The 14,533-nt window shown below is 37.7% G+C and overlaps 1 protein-coding gene across 9 annotated transcripts in view; it reads right to left on the bottom strand.

Annotated features, from left to right (window-relative positions):
* Window positions 1-14,533, bottom strand: part of FBXW11 (F-box and WD repeat domain containing 11) — a 120,835-nt gene that overhangs the window by 75,669 nt on the left and 30,633 nt on the right. For 2 of the 9 annotated variants that reach the window (XM_047861390.1, XM_047861399.1), the window contains exon 2: window positions 7,473-7,574. The exons of the other annotated variants lie outside the window; for them this stretch is intronic. In XM_047861390.1, the coding sequence (XP_047717346.1) occupies window positions 7,473-7,574 (102 nt within the window). The remainder of the gene's footprint in view (window positions 1-7,472; window positions 7,575-14,533) is intronic. 9 annotated transcript variants of the gene reach the window in all.

Genomic DNA, 14,533 nt, shown 5'->3' with positions numbered 1-14,533 from the left:
AAGTGAGTTACTCTAACACATAAAAAGAATTCCTACAAATCAGATTTTTAAAAAATAAAACCATCAATAGAAAAAATGGAGGAAAGGTATGAAGAGACAACTCACAAAACAAGAAACAGAGATGTCCAATAAATAAATATGCATTTACATATATTCCATCTCACTAACAAGCAAATAAATGTACATTACTACAACATATTAACATATTAATCCATCAAAATAGCGAAGAAATACAAAATTAAAATATCCAATGTCATCTAGGGCATAATCTCTCTTCTCATCCACTCCTTTTAGGAGTATAATTTGACCCAGCCTCTCAAAAGTACAATTTAGCCACCTAAAGTATTTTCAAGTGTACACTCTTACCTAGGAGATTATTACAAAAATATACAAAAACTTAGCTACAATGAGGTTCTATTCAACATTACTTCAAATGTCTTAAAAACTGGAGGCAGTCTTGATGCAGATAGGACGGACTTTTCAAACCAATAATATTAAATGGAATATTATGCAGGGATTTAATTTTTTAACTTTTTTTAAGTTTATTTTGAGATAGAGCAGGTGAGGGGCAGAGAAAGGGAGGGAGGGAGGGGAAGAGAGAGAGACAGAGAGAGAGACAGACTCCCAAGCAGGCTCCACACTGTCAGCACAGAGCCTGACATGGCCTTGAATCCATGAGATGATGACCTGAGCAAAAGTGAAGAGTCAAGACACTTAACCGGGTGAGCCACCCAGGAGCCCTTTATGCAGTGATTTTAAATGATGACAGAAAGTTCATGTTACTATTTGCCACTTTCTATTACTGGTTTAATTTTAAACAATAATAATTTATTTTAAATAAAAATTTAAAAGTAAAGCTTAAACATTTTTGTGACGATATCCATAGCTTATGGCAATGACTGGACTATAAAATGGTCCAACCTTCATTAAAACAATTTAGCCATATGGGGCACCTGGGTGGCTCAGTCTGTTAAGCGTCTGACTTTGGCACAGGACATGATCTCACAGTTCATGGGTTTGAGCCCCACGTCGGGTTCTGTGCTGAGAGCTCAGAGTCTGGAGCCTGCTTCGGATTCTGTGCATCTCTGTCTCTCTGCCCCTCCCCTGCTTGTTTCCTTTCTCTCTTTGTCTCTGCCTCTCTCTCTCTCTCTCTCTCTCTCTCTCAAAAATGAATAAACATTAAAAAAATTTTTTTAATTAAAAAAAAATTTAGCCATACCTTTCAAAATAAAGCACTGCCTACTTTGTGATAAACCAGTTAAGTTTTCTGCACTTTGCTATACATGTGTTCTAACTCAAAAAAGAATAAAAAAAACTATACTCTCCTTTCTCCCCAACCCTACCAAATCTGTGAATGATAAAAGTACCACTGGTGAAAAAGTTATTTAGACTTTATAAATCTGGGGACATGTCTGTAATACAATGTTAAGTAAATAAAGGAAGTTAACGAAGGTGCATTGTGAGCCCATTTTCCCTAAATCCCTTAAATATAGTGCTACATATCCTCAGATGAATGACAACAACAACAACAACAACAACAACAACAAATACACAGTGGCAGACAAACTGTAAACATCTGGATGTGGCATTTGGGGGATATTGGAAGGGAGATAGTATTAAACTTTTCTATATATAGATAATTGAATTAACAATAAAACACTGATATTCTTTGGTCAAGCAATTGTATTTCTAGGAGTTCCTTCTATAGACATAATCACCTAAGTCTAAGATATATGTTCAATAAAATTAGTAAAGTGCTATGATACAAAAAAACTGAAGTCTAAAGTTCCCTGAGTAGGGAATTGGCCAAATTTTGTTTTCAATGATAAATGATATGATGGAACATTATTGCAGCTATAAAAAAGAAGATGTTATATGGTTTTATATACTGATAGGGAAGAATGCTCAACATATATTATTAATTGAAAAAGTTACTAATTGGGGCCCCTAGGTAGTTCAGTCAGTTCAGGGACTGACTCTTGGTTTCGTCCCAGGTCATGATCTCATGGTTCATGGAATTGAGCTCCACGTCAGACTCCACACTGACGGTGCAAAGCCTACTTGGGATTGTCTCTCTCCTCTCTCTCTGTTCCCCCCTCTCTCTCTCTCAAAATACATAAATAAACCTTTTAACAAGTTCTTAATTGAAAAACAGTACGTATAGTATGGTTCCATTTGTATTTTTTTTTAAGCTCTTGTCTAAAAGGATACTGGGAAACAGATAAGTGATCCTTTGGGAAGTGAGATCTGGGATCAAAGGAAATTTTATACGTCTTTTATAACTTTCAGTACCAATCCTATTATTTTTAAGTCTATGAACCATTTTTCTAATTTTTTAAATGCTGATATGAAACAGTGATTTGTCAAACTCTTTTTTTATCTCTTAGACCATCTTAGATTTGCTTTAAAATACCCCAGAAAAAGATAAAGTTGGAGAAGAAAGTTGAACCAAGAATAGCATGATTTTGAAAATTGTTCAAGGGTTGAATAGTTCTCTTTATTGTTCTGTATGTTTGGGAATTCCCACAGCCAAAATCTTCACATAAAATCTTACTAAGAGCCCTGCTATATAATACAGATAAATCCAGAGCTATTCTGGGTGAGGCACAAGTAGGACGAAGCACTGTGCTAGGCCCTCCTTTATCCCTCTAGTGACTCCAAAGTCAAACTCTGGGCTTCCATGGGACATTTAAAACACCACTCTTATAATCATTATCATCACCATAATAACAGCCTGCACAACTTGATGGTTCCTCCTTGCCTAACAGGCAGAAGGAAGACCCTAAAACAGCAACAAATGTTCTCTCTGGGTGGTGAGTGTACCAATGGATTTTTTTTTTTAAATAAGAGTATTTTGTAAATTTTCTTATAAAGAGAAATAAGGTGTTTTTTTTAACGTTCATAAAATATAAAAGACTCTTCCATTAAATAATCCAAAAGGTTACTCAAAGCCTTCAAAGTGGCCTCAGAGTGCAACAAGATAATCAACAAGAAATGATAAAACCCCCAATGCTCATTAGAAATGAGACAGTGAGTTGGAACAGCCATGTCTGACCTAAGGAAACAGTCCTGAACAAAAGGAGAACACCTGACAGAAGGGGCCATATCATGTGCCTTTATCTTATTCTTACTTGCCCCGGAATGGAATCTAAGACTTATAAGACTGGAATTCACTCTTCTTGAATAGGGAACCAGGAAGAAGCAATGAAAAGATAGGGATTTTCATCCCCTCAACAACAAGCAATCACTAAGAGGTAGCTTCCTCTACTTCACAAAATCCTGTATGTAGATACATCTCCACTTTTAAGGATGAGGAAACTGAGATTCAGCTAATTTAAGTCACTTGCCTAGTGTCACAGAGCTACTGAGTAGCAGGCAGAAGACTAGAACTGAGGTTTGTCTGCTCCAGAGCCAGGATTCTTTCTACCAAGCTACAGCCCATATCTAAAAAATATCCTCTTTTGCTGGCAGCTGTAAGTTCCACCTGTAGTGTTCTTAACCCACTGTGGCTCACTATCCATACTTAAAGAAAAGAAACAAGAAAGGTAGCTGTCAAGAAGTTGTACTGATTGTCCAGCACTACCCACACTAGAGCTTGGAAGGAGGCACTACAACTTGATTCACATGATCCCTGCTGTCGATCCAAATCATCAGTCCTACCCTTGAGGAAGGCTTAGCACTAACACTCTCCCCAGCTGACAGCTCACAAATGGCATTCCCAAGAAAATCTGTCCATCCACTACATGGAACCACTACATTCTAGGTGCGTTAGCTTTCAACTTTTGATACCAGAAATAAAGAATTTGTTCTCAAACAAAAGGCCGTTGCCAAGTTAATATCACTACAGAATGGTAACTACAGCACTGGCTTTGCAGCTATCCAGACCTACATTCATAGCCCAGTTCTGTCACTTAAATAAATGTGCAACCTTAAGCAAGTCAGTTCAGTTCAATAACTGCATATACCAAAAAGCCACCACAGAGAACTTGTGCATAAGGATTACATGAACAACCTAGTGCCTAGAGCCTGACACATAAAAAGGAGGTGGAAAATAAATGATACACACTGTTATTAACACTAGTATTATTACTCCTGTGCCCCATTAGTCTTGGAATCTTAGCAAATACTCTACACGTGAACGCTTGATTATCTGATGTAACGATCAACTGGTTCAATCTGGATACCTGAACCAACTGAGATATTGATTCAGTTCAGCTTGTTCACAGACATCCAGATATTCCAGTCCAACTGTTCTTTAAAAAAATGCTGAGAGTTAGTCCTAGTTTAAACCAGTTCACTTTTTTTTTTTTTTTTTTTTTTTTTTTTGGGCTAACTTCATAGTTTTATTAGACACACTTTCTCTCTCTCTCTCTCTTTCTCTCTCGGACTTTATTTGTAGTTCAGTCTGGATTTTCATTCATGGGTCTGCTTACTACAGGGTACCCCATGAGAATAGGGAACAAGTCTGTATTCATCTTTATGTGTCCAGCAGCAGTATAGGCCAAGGCACATAGCAAATGCTCAGTAAATATTCTCACAGAAAAGCCATTCAGGAACCTCACTAGCTTTAAGATTCAGGAGGGCTCATTCTGGCAATAGAAATGCAATTTTTTTCACCTACAGATATCTGACAGGTTTTCCCTTTCTGATTTTCAAATAAATAATGACGAAACAAGCCCCACACCAGATAGGTCACTAGTAAAGTTTTCACAAACAAAACTATGATGGGAAACTCTAGAAATAGTAGCATTCAAGCACCGAGGAAAGAAAAACAACTTTGGAATCAGGCAAATCTGGGGTTCAAATGCCAACTCCACCATCTCACAGCTATGTAGTATTAACTTAGGTCCAGTCACCCATAACACCTCTAAAACTCAGTTTTCCACATCTGAAAAATGGGGATAAGTACACCTACCTCACCAGGTTATCACGAAGTTAATATATGTGAAGCACCAAGTACAGTTGATGGTAAATGATCTTTATTTTTTACACAGCTTATTGAGGTAAATGAGTGATTTTCACTTTTTCAGTCTTTGCTATCCCTTTTCTCACAAATGGCAGAAACCAGAGGGACTGTATAATGCCAAAGATAACTACTATCTTTATTTCTGCTTTTCAAAAGGTATGCTAATTCAGCCACACAGTCTAATTGGCTAAAGCTCCATCTGGCAATGGGTCTGGTGTGGTAATTTTAAGGGAGACCCTGTCATGCAACTCCAGAGCCTAGTCAACTAGGCTCTTCAGATAACCTGTTTCTTCCCTTCTGAGGCCTTCTTAAAATGGGTGAGCTGAGAGATGTGCCAAGTCAAGCGAGAGTCATCTTTGTGATAAACCAAAGATGTAGCATATAAGCCAAAAGGCATTCTTTGAAAACCCAAACCCAAATTAAGCCAACTAAATTGTAGCACTGTTTGGAGACTGTAGGTAGAGAGCAGGAACACAGGTGTTAAAAAGTAATAGGTAAAACCAGTGACTGGACAGGAAAGAAATCTTCCATGTTCATGGATACATGCTTACTTTCCATTCACAAACGGAAGAGAGTAATTATTTGCAAATTCCAATCAGCTGAGTATGTATTTCACTTTACTGTGCTGCAGATTCTCAATTATATACTTAAGAAAATAAAAACCTAAATAAACAAAATTCCCTATACATCTCTAAAGACAGTATTTGCTCCATTCACATTTCAGTGAATATCATTCAATACTTCACCTTATTTCAAGATCCAGTCAAGGCAAGTTTACATTTTTTTCTCTTAAAGGATTTTCACTGGGAGAGATAAGTCAAAGAACTTTGAACACATTAGTGTTTCCATTTTCAACAAGGTAAGAACCAGTATTTCCTCCTACTCACCCCACCTCCAGAGATCTCAAAATAATGTTACTAAAATATATTGAATAATGCTTCCCATTGGTCAATTACTTTTAACCGAATTCAATAAAAAGAATTTGCGCTTCAATCTGCACAACAATTCTTCCCCTACTTATATTTCTGGAAAAAAACTCAATCACTCCACCGAAAATTAACTTTAACATTCAAGTAAGCATTTTCAGAAAAACAGAGACACTGTTACTACAAGGCAAATATCCATTATTTAGCACCAAGGAGAGTACATGCGACAATGTCTGCTATTTCAAGAACATTTTTGTTAAAGCTACATTGCATGCAGGGAAGCTGCTTTTCCAAAGGTAAATGCACACCACGCTGGAGCCTCACTGAAACATCTGATCCCTGGACCCTGAAGAGTTGTATTGCCTTTTTATGCACACTCCTATAACAACTGGATCTTACACTGAACTTACTCTCTAGTTAATTGTGTTAATGAGGTTCCAGTAGAGTTTTCTAAAGAAAGCAATCTGAATCAATAACCACACTAATGCTACTCAGAATGTTTGCTAGTAAGTAAATAAAATACACAATCCCAATGTGAAAGAAGTTCTCCTCCCTCCTTGCTTCCCCGCTCCACTTAGAGACTGTAAACATGAATAGAAAGATAACCTTGAGAACAGTAAAGTCATCCATGCCATCAATAATATCCCTCTAACTCATTTCCTGATTTTACAGTGTTTTCCTAAAACAGGGCAGTCTCCACAGGATACCAGGAATTTCATAATGCTTTTTAAAGATATAATAAACTGTGTGGAATATGCAGTGATGAAAACTAAATATTGCTACTGAAACCATACTTAATTAAATACACGTTTCCTCTAAACAGAGTTTCCCCAATAAAGCCACAACGTTTTCTGCCTTGGCTCCCTAAGATTCCATCCCAACGAGTGCAAGAGTGCAATCCGGCCACACTGCTGCTGACAGTTTTTTTTCCTGAGCAACCCTCCCCACCCCCAAAAAAGTTTTACTTTTATCTGTGGAATTCTCTGCCAGCCTCGGCCTGGAAACCTGGGTGGACCCTGAGGACAGGTGTCAGATCTGGCCTTTGGGAGGTGGCCCAAACCAACAGTTATTGGCAGCATAAAGCTGTGACCTTCAATGAACTTCAATTTGAGGTTTTATACAATTAGGGATTCCCTCCCCACTCCTTTTTTGAAGGAGGGAGTGAAAGCATGCCAAAAGATGAGTTTCGAAATAGAAAAATCAGCACTTGAATTATGAAACCCTCCCAACTCAACAAAGAACTGTTAAAAGTAGCCAAATGGAAATTATCAGGGTTTTGTGGGCACATGCACAACTATTAAACGTAAGAATCAGAACTTCAAGGTAGGGAGGAGGGGAGAATAAAAAGCAGGAGCAGAAAAAGAGGAGTAGAACAGGGCCCAGCCAAAGACCCATTTTCTCAGAAGGGCCCCTCTTGGTACTAAACTCCTTCATGGGGGGCACCCAGGCTGGAGAAAAGCAGAGGGTTACACAGAACATTTAGCAGACTTAACATTGGATTAAACACACTACTGCAAGTTTCAACAAATGTTCATGGCATACGTAAAAAACACATTTACAACAAGAAAGAAGAGAGGCACCTGGAGACATCTGACACTGGGCATGCTCTGCAGGCAACTCAGTGCGCACATGCTCTCTACCAGGTTGGCGCAGCCTAGCCACAAAGACCTTGGCACAGAACACTGCAGGATGACAAAAAGGAAGGAAGAGAAGAAGCAGTTAGAGGCCGCAACAAATCACTCCTTCACACAGGCAACTTGAATGTTAGTCGGGCAGGGGATGCACCCGTGGCAGTTTGGAGGTCAGGGGTGGTGGTCCTAGACAACTTACTGAAACCCTGGGAGAGGGCCCACTTTCTGTCCTACAGAAAGGAGGTTTCTGCTGCCAACCGCGAATTCCTCAGGACACAGTGAACAGAATCAAGAGGGAGAGAGAGAATGTTTAAATGGAAACCCACTAGAGGGAACTGTGAAAGTTGAGTGCACAAGATTAGGGGTGAGATTGTGACTATAGCTTCATAAAAGTAACGGTTTCTAGTCTGCGTCATAAAATTATAACTCCCATCATTACCATCACTTACTATGTGCCTGGGACTTTAAACGTGTTTTCTAATTCCCACACCACAGTAAAGAAACTGAGGCTCAGAGGTTAAATCATTTGCACAAGGACACACAGCAAAGGAGTGGAAAGCCAGAATTTCAAATCTTCGTTTGTCTGCTATTAAACCCACATGAATTCTACAAGACTATGATGCTTCCATTGTAAAACCACCTGAATTTTTATCATGTAGATACAGTTTTGCACTTCCCTAAATAAAAATCACAGGACATCTACAGACATAAGGCAAAAGGAATAAGAAAGATGAGTGATAGATTGATAGACACAGGCAATAAAAGAGCTGATTAAAAACACATCTGATTTTCAGTGACACCCACACCTCTGCCCTCCAAAGAAAAAACTTTGGAATATGATGATATTGATTTTAGACTTTGTTTACAAAGTTCATTTGACACAAGTAAGAATTTAAAGGTTTGTTTCATTTACCCATTCCCATTCTCTTTCAAAAACTTGCTGGTTTTAAAGGAATTAAGAAAAAAGGGAAATATAAAAATGAATATAGGCATTGTGGCTAGTATTTTTAAGCCATTAGATTATATACTGTACTCAATAAGTACTTTTTTGGCAGATCTAAGGTCAATGAATTCACTGTGGCAAAAACAACAACCATGCAAAAAAAAAAAAAAAATTTTTTTTAACTGAAGGTGGGTGTTTGGATTCAACCAAAATACTCCAGAAGTCTTAGACTCAACATCATAAACTTGTTTACCCTAGCTATAATTAGGATGGTCAGACATCCTCATTTTCCTTGGACAGTCCAGGTTTACACTTGTTGTCCCAGAATAACTTTCATTCTCAGAAGTGTTCTGGTTTGGGAGACAAATTCTGTGGTCACCCCAATTATATTATAAACAAAGTCAGCTATGCTTGAAACCAAATAAACCTGGGCTCCTATCCAGCATCTGCCACTTACTAGCTACATCTCACCTACAATTTAGCTAGAGTATTGAGATTATTTAGAAAAGGCATTTAAAGAATACAACACCAGAGGAACCAAACAGAATAAAAACTTGAGCAGCTTTTTGGTAACAACAAAAATGCCATACATTTCCAACATGTGCCTCAACTCCAAAGTTTACCAGAGACAATACAGAAATCTATCACTGATACTTCAGGCACACATTTTGTAACCCCAACCCTTTTGCAGAGTGCCACAAAAGATGCTGAATAAATATCTGTATAATAAAAATAGCTGCCATTTATCAAGTCCTTCTCATACACTAAACAGCTGACATAGTAAACCCTTACAAGAGTTTTACTCTTTTAAGGGAGGTATTATTCCATTTTACAGATGAGGAATCTGAGGATCAGCAAAGGGGCACTTAACTTACTGAAATAGCAACTTGTTCAAGGTACAAGAAAACAAGGGCTATGGGGCGTCTGGATGGCTCAGTCGGTTAAGCCTCGGACTTTGGCTCAGGTGGTGATATCAAGGTTCGTGAATTCGAGCCCCACGTCAGGCTCGGTGCTGACAGCTCAGAGCCTGGGGCCTGCTTCTCTCTCTGCCCCTCCCCTGCTCGCTCGCTTGCTCGCTCGCTCGCTGGCTCTCTCTCTCTCTCTCAAAAATAAACATTAAAAAAAAAACAAGCTAACACAAGAAAACAAGGGCTAACTGGTGGCAAAATCAGGACTAGAAGTTAATCCTGCCTGACTCTAAGCAAACTCATTTTCCTTCCACTAAAACTATTCAGAGGTATCTAGTAAATGCTTATTAAAAGAATACTTACATCAGCATGCATCAGAAGTAGATGGGCAGAGAAAAGACCCAGACACAATACATTTGTACACACTGCTTACATCAATTATTTAAATTAAATAAACTCAATATCCCCATAGTTCAATTTAAGTTTCTTTTTTGGAATCTTTAACCAAATCACAGAATCACTTAGATCTGAGTATACAGTTTAAGGATTACACCTGGATTCAGCAATTGATACCAAATTAACACCAAAGCTCACCAGCAAACCAATTTTCATTTATTCCACAAAAAATAGGTTCCAGAGCTCGCAAGGTTTAATATGTATTTGACTCAAAGAGTAAAACTATGAAGGCCTAAGAATACTATAACCTGATCAGATTCTGCTAATGCCTTGGGATCCAAAACTTAAAAAAGGTGGGGGGGGGGGGGGGGAGACACATTTTCACATTTAATAAACCAAAGAATCACAAAGAACTGGAAGACAATTTAGTCCATACTTCCACCCCTAATTTTAGAAGAAACTAAAGCCCAAAAAGAAAAATAATGATCTTCCCAAGGTTAGGAAACCGTCAAATGACCTAATACTTAAAAATATATGGAAAACGATATAAAGAAAATTTCCTGAGAACTTAACTTCAAAATATTAAACATTTATACTGTTTTTAAAAATTTGATATTGAAATTGTACATTCAGGGAAATATAAGGACACTTTCAAGATCTAATTTCCAAGAATTTACCTTTATAACATCTATGAAGGACATTGTGGGATACAGAGAGTAATGCCAGTATTTATTAAAGGTATTAGAACTGCTTTATTTTCACTCTTAATTACCTTGAAGCTAAGAGACCAACCACAGTGCTGAAAAAGTCTTTACTCAACAGAAAATGCCACTCTAGAAAATACACCTATTTTTAATAAGGATGTACCTGCTAGTCTAAACAAGGTTCCTCTTAAGTGTAGTGACCAAAAAGACATTGACGTAATTTGAAAACAATGGATAAAACTAAAAGTTCCACATTTATCAACCTAAGAGCATTAAAATGCAGGTAGGACCACAGGAGTAACTGATTCTTGAAGATTCCAATCTTAAATTTAGGGACGTGGATAGAAACCTATGTTGACTATTATGGAATAACTATTATCTATCATTCTTCAACAGAATAAAGACTTCTTCCTGTGAGCTATATTCAAAATGTATAGACTACTGTCTTTTTTTTTTTTTAAGATTATTGGTTTCTCTATAAACTTAAGGAACACTATCTGATTATTAAAATATATCTCAAGAAGTTACCCTAACACTGTGGGTATTTACCGATTTTAACAAATGCTTATTGACCTACTTATTAGGCCAACAACAATACAAACTAAGCCTCTTTCCTCTTGAGACTTTAGCCTCAAGCTCAAGAGAAACCCACTGGGTCACAATGGGAACACTTAACAGAGGCTTTTTAGGGGTAGAAAACCCCCAAGAAATGTTTGCTCTAATTTCACATTTAGCTATTTGCAATGACTAGTATACTAATTTAGGATTATCCATAAAGAATAAGAAATGATTCACAAAGTGTTCTAATATTAACAGCAAATACTCAATTAGATTGATTATATTTGCAGTTCTATAGCCAAAGAAAATAGCAGTAGTCAAGGGAACAGAGAATGTTTATTAATTTTGTCATATCCACTGTATAATCAAAAACCAAAATCAAGGGCGCCTGGGTGGCTCAACCGGTTAAGCGTCCAACTTCGGCTCAAGTCATGATCTTACAGTTCGTGAGTTCAAGCCCCGCATTGGGCTCTGTGCTGACAGCTCTGAGCCTGGAGCCTGCTTCAGACTCTGTGTCTCCCTGTCTCTCTCTGCCCCTCCCCCTTCACATGCACGAGCACACTCTCTCTCTCTCTCCCTCTCTCTCTCTCTCTCTCTCAAAAATAAATAATCATCAAAAAATTTTTTTTAAAACTCAGGGCCATCATGGTGAGAAATACTGTAAGTAAAGACAAGAAGAATAACAGCTTTTGGCATTTTTCAAAAGCAAAAAGTTATTAAAAGAGGTAGGAGAGAAATGTCCTAGTCTCTCTTCCTATTGCCATAGGAACCACAAATCAAAAGGAAAAAGTAGCTGCAGGCACCTTGTCTTCTAATTGGCTGGCTTGAAGGAGAACTCACAAAAGCTAACTTTGGTCTGTTTCTAGATGGGATTGTTTTGAATATCCTGCCCTGATTCCTTCTCAAAGAGGCAATTCTTTTAAAAGCTACCCAAAGAGGTATTTTATGTCAATGGTCTCTCTAATGTCACTCTGATTCAGAAGTATGCCTTATTTTCTACATTTTTATAAGTATATATTTAGGGGTTTTCTATAAATCCTTTAATTTCTTTTCTTTAAACCACCTCCCACAGAATCATTACCAGCCTCATCTAACTCCTATCATCATGCTTGGGATAACCAATAGAGTAGCTTAAATACTATTTCGTTCAACAAACAACTTATATCTGCAGACAGAAAAGCAATTAAGAAATTCTCCCTTGTCCGGGAGTTCAAAGGAGGGAATTTTGAGAATGTGCAGTGTAACTAACACACACACACACACACACACACACACACACACACACACACACACACACACACACAGATTTAACCCGCCCAAAGGAGAAGGATGCCTAAACTAAGCCATAAAGGATGAGTAGGAGGCAGCCAGGGTAAAAAGAGAAAGAAAGACATTCCAGGCAGAATAAATAGCATAAGCAGAGCCAAAGAGCTAAGAAATGGCACATCCTACTCAAAGATCTGCAATTAATTTAGCATTACTGAAGTATTTCAGTACAACATGGGGAAAGCGGAAAGGCCAAATCACAGAGGTCTTTCATAAACCCTTCTATCAAACTTGGACTTCATCCTGTAGGACAACAGCTCTCATACTGTGTGCTGTATAACTCACCAGTAAACAACCAAAACTCCCCAAGTGTGCGGTCCAATTCTTTATCAACATGTGCAAGTTTTTTTTTCCAGCAACTCAGCATACATACTGTTTCAAACACATCTGTCAAAAAGGGATAGAAGCAGAACATGCAACATACTGGCAAGGGTGGGGGTAAGGTTCTTAGACTCAAAGGTGGGGACAAAGCAGAATATCAAGCCAAAGCCAAGCCAACTCAAGCCAGCATCAGAGAAAGATCTATGTTTTCAGGAACATGTGGGAAGCATCTGCCACATGCAAGAATGGAGAAAAAAGAATTCTGCTCAATAGTAACCCAAATAAAGAGATAAAGAGAGGAAGTCAATGGTATAAAAACCATGTTATGTTTTTATAGATATTGTGAAATAAGAGCGTTTTGATTTTTTAATGCCTTCAAGTGAGACATCAAAAACTTTAGAGTTCAAAACACTGCTACAGTCAATGAGGAGACAACTGTTAAACCGTTTTAAGCAGAGAGGAACGACTCCTGGTAGCCGGAGAGAAGCATGTTGAAGAGAAGTTAGAAACAGAAGTCTCTTGAAGAACCTACAAGACAGTCTCTTATTTTTATTTTACAACCAACAAAGTTCTTCCACCCAGGCTGCAAAGAGTGGATACAAGGGCCAGCACTTACCTTTGGAAGTACATGCCTACAGTCAATTTTCATAACCCAGTCTAGGTTCTTTTTTTCCTAATAAAATTTCCACTATGCCCTACTGATAGGACAGGATATAAAACAGAGAGTGCCATGATAATGAAATGAGGGCTACCAAATAACAGAAGTGAAATAAAAGCTCCATTTTATGGTTACCATTTGGCCATGACACTCTCCACTGGGAATCTCTATCCAGGAGTGGGGATTTGGTCCTGAAGAATCATACAATAGGCAGGCTCAAGGAGATTATGTAACTCTCTCTCTAAACATGGATGTGAAAGCTACAGAGTATCCATTCTTTCAGCTGGAGCCTGTCCTCACCTCAAAGCAAATAAAGCAAGTATTAAAAGTCATCCAAATTAGGAACTATCCTTATTGTGTCCGAATTCTCAGACTACTGCTTTTCAAGAAGCAGCAGCTGTAATGAAAATAGAGCCACAGAAAGCTTTTAAAAGCATCTCCTAAGATTCAAAACCTAGGCTTCTACTGTTAAAATGTTTGACAGCAAACTACAAGAGCGAACTCCCACCAAAAACTGTATTACTTTTAAAACCAAGAACCATAATTCAGTAATCAGGTTGTAGAATAAAAGTTAACTCACGATTTAAAGGCATTCACCAAAGCCCTTTGAAGAACTGAATACTAGTCCAATGCCTCCATGTGTGAAAGACTTTCTTTTCCTTATAATGATATTTTATTATAGCAGAATTTGATGGTATAAACTATATGACATAACTAAGAAAGTTACTGCTTTAATTGTTAACAACTGTATGGTAGAACTCCGTATTTATAAACAATATACCACAGAGCATCTTCAGGCTGGGATATATGTTAAAAGAAGAAAAGGGTATGAGGAAGAGGCCACAGTGGAAGGAGGAAGAAAAAAAAAAGAAGGGTGAGGAAACCTGATACTATCTGCAAGTTTTAGAGCTTCAAATTTAAACAAACAGCAGTGAAATCAGGACTCAAAGCCAGAGCCCAGACTTTCCTTAAACCCTACAATAATTTTAAAAACAAATATTTTAATGTCCAGGAAATGATCTCATCTTGAATGATTATCTAAAATGAGAGACCAGAACTTGCAGCTAATAAAATTAAAATAGATCTTTGCAGATTTATCTTTGGTAGACAAATGAAGGTAATTTTTCTTTTTGAATTTTTATTCATTCATATTTTCTGATTTTTCTCCAATGAACATCAAGTACTTATAACAGTTT

The sequence above is a fragment of the Prionailurus viverrinus genome, chromosome A1 (assembly GCF_022837055.1).
Source record: "Prionailurus viverrinus isolate Anna chromosome A1, UM_Priviv_1.0, whole genome shotgun sequence".
NCBI lineage: Eukaryota > Metazoa > Chordata > Mammalia > Carnivora > Felidae > Prionailurus > Prionailurus viverrinus.
Note: the sequence above shows the minus strand (reverse complement) of the source record. Positions and strands in the feature narration are given on the sequence as shown.